This window comes from Nanorana parkeri, unplaced genomic scaffold (assembly GCF_000935625.1).
Source record: "Nanorana parkeri isolate BGI_ZX_2015 unplaced genomic scaffold, ASM93562v1 scaffold31, whole genome shotgun sequence".
Taxonomy (NCBI): Eukaryota; Metazoa; Chordata; class Amphibia; order Anura; family Dicroglossidae; genus Nanorana; species Nanorana parkeri.
This window is the reverse complement of record NW_017306299.1, coordinates 1,789,129-1,798,221: the sequence shown is the minus strand read 5'-3', so window position 1 is coordinate 1,798,221 and position 9,093 is coordinate 1,789,129. Positions and strand designations below refer to the sequence as shown.

Below are 9,093 nucleotides of genomic sequence, written 5' to 3'. Positions count from 1 at the left end.
TATATAATATATTATATAATATATAATGTTTGGGGGTTTTAGGTCATTTTCAGGCCTAAAATGTGGAATATAACATGGGTGCAAAAAATGAAAAAAAGGCCTCAGTCATGCAGGGGTTAATAAAAATCTGAAGTTAAAAAAAACAAAAGCCCATTGCCTTGGATACACAGACCACCCAGAAGCAGATATTACAGCCTAAGTGGTCGCAGATCAGCAACAAGAACCCCCCTGTTGTCCTACTTACTCCTCTGCTGTCAGTTCTGTCAATGTGTTCTCAGGAGAGAGGACTAGATCCATGAACCCATCACACTCCTGACCGCTTGTCTCCAAGGAAAATCAAATCAGGTGCTTCGGTGATCGACGGATGGCAACCGTCATATAACAGCAGAAAACAGGGATACCGGCACTCCAATGTAAGCATGAAATAAAGTCTTATTTATTGAAGAAATACGACATGTCACAAAGATGCATCTTTATTTCATGCGTACATTGGAGTGCCGGTGTCCCTGTTTTCCTCAAGAGAGAGGAGACGTGGATGGAACTGTCGGAAGAGGAGTAATATGGAGGATTGAGTCCTCAAAATGTGTTACCTTGGATAGCCTCGGGAAGCAGAGATTGCATCTTCAGAGGTCGCAGATCAGCAACGAGATCTCCCTTTATACAGTACTGCAAGTTGTCTTCTGTGATTGATTTTAATCTGTTTCCTCAATGAAGTCTATCAGGTTTAATGCACTGTGGACCCTGGTCCCCTTGGTGCACCCCTTGTGTCCCCATGCCCAACCAGCATTCTATTATGAGAAATATCGTTATGCCCTTTGAAGTGCAAAAGCTGCACAATTTGACTGAACTACCTCAGCAACTATCATCATTCTGGGAAAGAAATCTCTGGGCCTGCGACCCATTGACTAGAACTGTCATCTTCCTTTTGGAAGATCTATGAGCACCATTTTCCCTCTACAATTGGGAGTAATTTTTTTATATCCATTTAGTTTGTTTTTATTCCATGACATCTTTTCACCCATCTTGTGTGCTTTTTTTTCTGTATTCTTCATTACAATATCACCCGGTGAACCTGCCATGAAAGTCTTTGTCCAGACAATTCCTGGTATAGAGTGACAACGCTCTGTCACTGTCTCCCAATTGTGCTCCAGCTCTGCCAACCTTGACACGCATTAAAATCAATGGAGACTACAAGTGGCCATTTTAACACACATTGGCAGATATGGTTCACTGTTGTCACCGTTGAAAGACCCGCTCCTACAAATGCCATGCAACCATCTCTGGAGCGCATGTAGGCAGAAAGTGGCTGCAAAAGTGGCTGCCGGAAATCAACAGCACACACCAAAAGATGAACAAAGGTCAAAACAAATATTTATTTAAAAAAACAGGAATTGTTTATGATACACATTACTTTAGCAAATTAAGCCATTCTAATTTAAAATAGTATTTGTATCATCATTTGTAAAAATAAATCACTGATTAGAATATCTGCACACAGATCTCTCCTCTCTGTGGAGAATAATCCAATTCTGGGATTCAGGCAGTGAAATTGGATTACTGATTTGTCTGATTTGGGTTAGAGCTACACAGGCAATTCATCTCTTTGCTACTGAGATATTTAACCAGTTGTCTTCTGATTATTATATTTTTACACACAGATGTGTTTATACACCTCCTTGTGGCTATCTGTATTACATGGCCTGGGATTAGCAGTGTAAAAAGCATAACTTTTTTTGTTTTGTTTTGGATGGAGGTGTGAGGTGATGGATGAATGTTTTATTGAATAAGAAAAGTGACAGATTATATTTAGAGACAAAATAATTTGATGTGGTAAAGATATACAAATTACCTGCTTCCCATCTCCTTCTTTGCAGGGCAAGAGGACCACCTGTGTCCCTGGAAACAAGGTGTGCACGGACAGACACAGACCCTGCTGGCTTATCTGCTGAACCTGAGTGTAAATCCATTCCTGCAAAATACACACACAGAATATGTTATTCGTCTGTTGTTATTATCATTATTATCATCAGCCGCTAAAACAGGCAGATTCAACACCATTGAAGCCCGCATGGGCAGATTCAGCACCACGGAGAGCCTTTGTGGGCAAATTCAGCACTATGAGGACCTCCTGTTGACAAATTCAGTACCAGGGAGGACTCATAATTATCATGGAGACCGGTCGTATGCAGGTCGTATGAAAAGATTCAGCACCAAATGAAGCTCTTGTGTGCAGATTTAGCACCGTGGAGAAATCTTGTGGGTGGATTCAGCACCATGGAGAGCTTCTATGGACAGATTCTGCATCCTAAAGAAATCCTATGGACAGATTTGCCACTATGGACAGCTCCTGCGGGCAGATACAGCACAATAGGGAGCTCTTGTATGCAGATTCGCCACCACAGGGAGGTCTTGTATGCTGATTTAGCACCATGGAGAAATCCTACGGGGAAATTTAGCACCATGGACAGCTTCGACGGGCAGCTTCAGCACCATGGACAGCTCATGTAACCAGATTCAGTACTATAGGGTGCTCTTGTATGACGATTCAGCACCATGGAGAGTTTATGTCACCAGTTTCAGCACCATGGGAAGCTTCTGTCGGTGGATTCAGCACCGTGGAGAAATCCTATGGCCAAATTTAGCACCATGGACAGCTCCAGTGGGCAGATTCACCACCATGGACGACTCATGTAACCAGATTCAGTACTATAGGGTGCTCTTGTATGAAGATTCAGCACCACGGAGAGTTCATGTCACCAGTTTCAGCGCCATGGGAAGCTTCTGTCGGTGGATTCAGCACCGGGGAGAGGTCCTACGACAATAACTTTAGCTATTTTTTTTGTTTCATAAAGTTTGTGGATGGGCTTACCATTAATCAGAAGATTTTGATTTTTTTTTTAACTAAAGCTCGTGTTGTAGTAATACTTACAGCAGTAGTTTCTGACTACTGGGACATCAAGTTAGATTGGTATCTTGATATGTGGTACTATTTATTGTTTGCTAATTAGCATTGCAAAGGCCCAGTATTTAAATAAACAAACATTACTCCTAGACCAGTCAGGACATGGAGCTCCACAGTAAACTTTCAAGCTGATTTTTCTGCCCCCTGGTTCTCTAAGAACATTTTAGCATTACTGTAAAGGGAACCTGTCAGCATGCAAATATGAGAGCTTATGTTACTGTCTTGGTCTTGCAAGCTCTGAAGCTGTCATCCTGGTGTCACTACTACTACCTAATGAGGTACTATCCTGGAACAAGCATGCTGGCAATGTAGAGCAAAGGGTAAATACCCTCCTGAGTGCCTATTTCCACTGAAATAAGTTTTGCCTGGGTTATATTGGACCAAACCCCTCTTTATTTTCATGAAATTAACACAGAAGGAGTAACACCAAACATTAAGCCCAGAAAGACGTTCACCAAACAGCTGCATGCACGTCTAATGCCATTAGGAATAAGTAAATTGTGTCATTTGAAAGCTTATTGAATTTCATCTCCCAGGGATCGATATTATTATGCCACCTTTAATTGCCGAGCTATTTTTCTAATTGATTTGTGAGTCAAGGAGAATTACTTATGTCACATGGTAGATTGAAGTGTATTTTAATTAAAGCTAAAATGTCAATGTATTAAATGGAGGGGGTGAGAAGATGGATTTTCAGCTCAGTGGAATTCTAAAAACAGAACCAAAGGCAAAAAACAGCTTTTAAAGTTCTAGGTTGAACTTGATGTCTTTTTTCAACCTGACTAACTATGTAAAAAGAACAAAAAAGCAGCTCTTGCTGAAATAGTCTCAATCCAGAGCTGTACCCCATCATGATTTTTTTCTGCCACTAGATAATGCCAGTCTTCAGAGCTGAATGATGGCCACCTCCATTCAACCCATTTCCTCTGTGAACAAGGCGTCATGGACCGACCCTTTGGCACAGTGTTGTCAAGCAGTACTGAAAGGCACTCGCACATCATTTCATTAACACCGTATAGAGCAGCATTAAGAACCACCCACTGCCACCCCTGCGGGAGAAGAGGAAGGAGTCGTAAGTTCATCAGATCAGCCAGAAAACCCCTGAAAAGTAGTAATATGTGTATAATTGTGTGTGTTGGGAAGGGGGCGGGGGATGGGGTTTCGAACAAAACTAGATCTGTTTTAAGAGAAGCTTCAGCCATGCTGCATAGTTAATACGCACTGTTTATGTAAAATGCAATATATTTAGAATTCTGTGCAGCCTGTTTTGTGATTTAATCATACGGGATCCATAGATAATCTTCATCATACAAATCTTTAATGAGAACGTAAACTTTGCCCATGAACAAAGTAAAAATGTTACTGTGATGCAGACCTCCCTAGCCGCACATGCCCTCCTTTGCTCCCACGCAATTGCGTTTAACTGTCAGGAGTAAAAGGAGAGCCCTGTGCAACTCTGAGTCATAGCTTACAATAGGCTATGGGCTCCCTGTGTGACAGCCAATCATTAGAATGGTGGATGGCGCCACTGACACAATCAAAGTCACATGAAGTGAGTCACATGACCTTCTGTCGCTAAACTGCCGCAGAGGGGGAGTGAAGGAAATGATGTGCTCCGGGGGGGCAGGGGGATTATTAAACAATGCTGATCCTTTACCCAAACGAGCCAAGCATAGGCTTGTCATAAACTTTAATTTGGAATGTTCTTTCCATTTATGAAGCTCAAAATATCTTTTCCATGCGACAATGGTGCTGTGTGAGTTCTCCCTCCCCGGATTGCGACTCATTTTCCCGTGTGAGGATTCTGGAACGTTTTATTCGCCGCTTTGTCAGCTCAGGTTTTACAACGGCTTCTGCTATCTTACAAATGTGACAGCTTTCCCGGGAACGACTGTGATAAATGGCCAATGAAGGAGCATTTACTGAAATGAATTCTTCACACTGATATCTCCGCACAGTACGTGTTACTTCAGCTCACATTTACATCCGTGCAAAGGGAATGAAATGAGAAGCTGTCCACTGAAATACACTCAGGAAAAATAAAGAGGTCTCATTATCCAATACCGCGTTCACATCGGTATTCTTGTAGCCAGTGGCGTCAGAGTTACCAAGGGGGCCCCTGTGAGATGCCGATTCTTGTTCCCCCTATTCAACTGGCCGAGTAAAAACACAAACACTTATTTACTGTGTATAGATTGACAGTGTCCAAGTTCTTGTGACAGTGGGGAGGGCACTCAGCGCCCATCTGACCCACATCAAGTATAACACCCCATTCACACTGAGCGGTTTATCGCGCGATTTCTGCCGCAATGTCGCTCTATGTACGTTGTCCAATGCATTTCAATGGAGCTGTTCACATCTCACAGCTCAATGTCGCCTGTAGCTCGTCGCTGTAGCTTGTCGCTCGTATATTACCCTTTTTTGCGCAGATGACGCGCGATTCGACTTCAATAGATTCTATGGTGTCGTGCAAAGTTGCGCATTACGGGTGATATTGCGCTACTTTTGCACTGCACAATGTAAGGAAAGAATGATGTCACATCAAGATGGCTGTTGATTGGTTACAGCCCAATGTAGCAGCGACAAAGTCCCACCCACAAAACGCGCTATGTAGCGCGATAAAATGTGCATTGTCGCTCAATATCGCGCAATGTAGCTCAAAGCCGAACATGAAGCACGAAATTGCGAGGCAAAACGCACAATACCCATGTCGCTCAGTGTGAATGGGGCCTTAATGTGCCCCCATAACCCACAGGGGCCCATGTCTGCCCTTGCTTATACCTAAACCTGAGACTAGACTTGGTTTGAATCCAATTCACCCAAGCCCACTTAAAATTCTGACTGCCACACCCTCCTTCTGGCCAGGTCTGTGTTGACAGTTGTGGTGGAGGCATTGCCACTAACACTCTGTGCTAAACTACCCACAAATACAAAAGCTGCAGGGTGACCCTGTTGTTCTGTGTGTCTATACTAACGCTGCAGCTGAAGTCTTTCTAGTCCTAAACCAGACCAGAAACAACTCATTTCAAAAGCCAGATTTCCCAGAGTTCATTTTAAAGTTAATGGTCTGGGCAGGGTATCTGTCTGCCAGCACTTGGGTGTTACGTTGTAGCAGAGCAGATACAGCGTTCATCAAATAGTGACATCGCAGCAGATCCATCAGACGCGTACAGGGCAATAAACATTTATTGAACCGCTCTGCGTCTGCTTGCGGCTGACCTCACGCTCGCATCTCAGACGAGCCAGGCAATCTGTTCATCTGCAGCCGCGAGTAATGGGAAACTGGAATTAAACGTATGGCAGTAACAAGCCCGTCTGATGTAGGTTAGTAAATAGCGGATGTAGCGCTGACACAATGTATTTCCCATTTTATGATATAATTGGAGGTCAGGCTGGGCTGCGGATTCACTTTATGTGTCAGGCAGGAGATTCAGCACAACACTTTTGATAAGAATACCTTATAATTCTTCCTTAACTCAGCAGTACATGATGCAAAGGTTTTGGGGGAATAAAGCAGAATCAGCATTTTCTCGGTCAGTTTAAAGACACAATATTTCTTCTATATCTGGACTGTTTGTCTATCCAGCAATGTACGGCTTTATAGCAATGGTTACATTTTCAACAAAGTACAAAAGCTGCCCAATCTGTACCCGAGATGAACCACTAATGCCTTTTTACAACTGAACCAGCAATGCCCAGAGCAAATTTAATGGAGTCAGTGTGCTTCCATTAACTTAGCAATACCTCTATTACAAATTGGCCTATTATTATTATACGGGATTTATATAGCGCCAACAGTTTGCGCAGCGCTTTACAATATAAGGAAGACATTACAGCCACAATACAATTCAAGACAAGATGGTGCGGAGGGCCCTGCCCCTAAAGGCTTAATATCTAAAAGGAGAAGGGAAGGAGGTAGCTGTGTGGGGATGAATTGTCTGAGAACGTGATGGTTGAGCGGTTAGGTTGAGGTGGGATAGGCTTCCCTGAAGAGGTGAGTCTTAAGGGGTCGCCTAGAGGCCGTCAAAGTGGGAGACAGACGGACAGGTTGGGGTAAAGAGTTCCAGAGGATGGGAGAGACTCTAGTGAAGTCCCGGAGGCGAGCATGGAAAAAGAGGCTGGGAAAGACACCTAAATCATATTACATTGTTTTAAGGACATGAACTGTATTTATATGGTAGATTGTTTTAAAAAACAACCTGCTCATTTTTTTACTATAAGCTTTAAAAAGGTATTTTCTATTATTTTACCTTTAACAGTTTTTATTCACATGAAGGATTTTGGGCTCCTGGGGACCTAAACCAACCATGATATTATATATTTTACTCCTGTATTTGCTTGCCCTTCAAATTTGGAGCTAAAATAAGTTCTGGGTGCTGAAGACCTGGTCAGGGAAGTGTAACAATAAATTCTTGGTGCTGAAGACTTGGTCAGGGTGGTGGTCGAATAAGCTTCTGGTGCTGTAGACCTGGTCAGGGAGGTGGTAGAATAAGCTCCTGGTGCTGTAGACCTGGTCAGGGAAGTGTTAGAATAAACTCCTGGTGCTGAAGACCTGGTCAGGGTGGTGATAGAATAAGCTTCTGGTGTTGAAGACCTGCTCAGAGAGGTGGTAGAATAAGATCCTGGTGCTGAAGACCTGGTCAGGGAGGTGGTAGAATAAGCTCCAGGTGCTGGAGACCTGGTCAGGGAGGTGGTAGAATAAGCTCCAGGTGCTGGAGACCTGGTCAGGGAGGTGGTAGAAAAAAGTTCCTGGTGGACCTGGTCAGGGATGTGCTAGAATAAGCTACTGGTGTTAAAGACCTGCTCAGGGAGGTGGTAGAGTAAGCTCCTGGTGGTGAAGACCTGTTCAGGGAGGAGGTAGAATAAGCTCTTGGTGGTGAAGACCTAGTCAGAGAGGTGGTAGAATAAGCTCCAAATGCTAAAGACCTGGTCAGGGAGGTGCTAGAATAAGCTCCTGGTGTTAAAGACCTGCTGAGGGAAGTGGTAGAGTAAGCTTCTGGTACTGAAAACCTACTCAGGGATGGGCTGAGCCTGGAGTAGCCCCCAAGAAGTCTAAGACACCAGCTGCATTTTGATTAAGGGTTCAATCATTGATAACAGAACTGCTTTCTTCCTAATTTAAGTAAACACAATACCTGAGATTTTTCGGGCACCCCTTTAAGGCTGCTACAAGGTACCAGGTTTAAAGTAGGGGCATCCTCTCCTCCAGTCTTTTGGGAATCAATGCATCGCTGCCTCTGCCTGATTAATCCTGATTTTGATAAGGGTGCTGTTGGAATTCTGCAAAACAAACAAATCAGATCAAGACCTGTAGATAAAGTCCAGGGAAGACTTTGGTTTACTGTGAGATCAGATATTCATGTTACAATTTTTTCCCACTGTTATGACTGATCTGAGAAATATGAACAATACAAAGGACTGCAGCAGAAATTTTCTGCAACCAATTAAGGAATGTTCACCCGATGTAAAACAGAGGAAATTCTTTTTTTAAGAGAAAGTAGAAAGTTTTAGTGGTGTTAAGGACCGATGTCAAAGGGCTTCAGGCTTGTGTTGATAAACAAACGCAGTTTGCTTTTAATTGCAGTTTGAGACGTGATTTGACAGACATAAATATTGATTATTAGTTATCTCTTATTGGTCACTTCAATCTGAATATATGATGATAAATCTCTTAGAATAAAATACCAAGGTAGTAAGAAGTTCCTTATTATAATGTGCATTCATAATGGTGGGAACATTGGAGTCTGAGGATATTTATAATATTGCTATATTCAGTAATTGGCAATTAGTGCCACCAGATCATGTGCAGCTTGTTTTTACCCCCTGCAGTCTCCAATGGGATACAGATTTACCCTAGGATGGCACCATATTGTGAGTGACCTAATGTCTAAGTATTCATTTATGTATAACTGAAGAATGTAAATGTATTATATATAATTATTATTGTCAATATATTTGTATATATTAGTGTGATATTGTTTTTAGAGACTATCCCATATGTTCTGAGGAAGTAGATGCAGTTTTGTGAAATGCATCAAAATTGCCACCTTCCTACTATTAATCATCACAATACTCTGGAAGGATTGTGTCTATCTATCTATCTATCTTTCTATCTACTGGATATATATATA

The 9,093-nt window shown here is 42.5% G+C and overlaps 1 protein-coding gene across 1 annotated transcript in view; it reads right to left on the bottom strand.

Annotated features, from left to right (window-relative positions):
* GALNT14 (polypeptide N-acetylgalactosaminyltransferase 14) overlaps positions 1-9,093 on the bottom strand; it is a 340,982-nt gene that overhangs the window by 2,909 nt on the left and 328,980 nt on the right. The window contains exons 13-14 of the mRNA XM_018568393.1: positions 8,098-8,242; positions 1,850-1,969 (exon numbers count right to left, since the gene is read on the bottom strand). Coding sequence (XP_018423895.1) covers positions 1,850-1,969; positions 8,098-8,242 — 265 coding nt within the window. The remainder of the gene's footprint in view (positions 1-1,849; positions 1,970-8,097; positions 8,243-9,093) is intronic.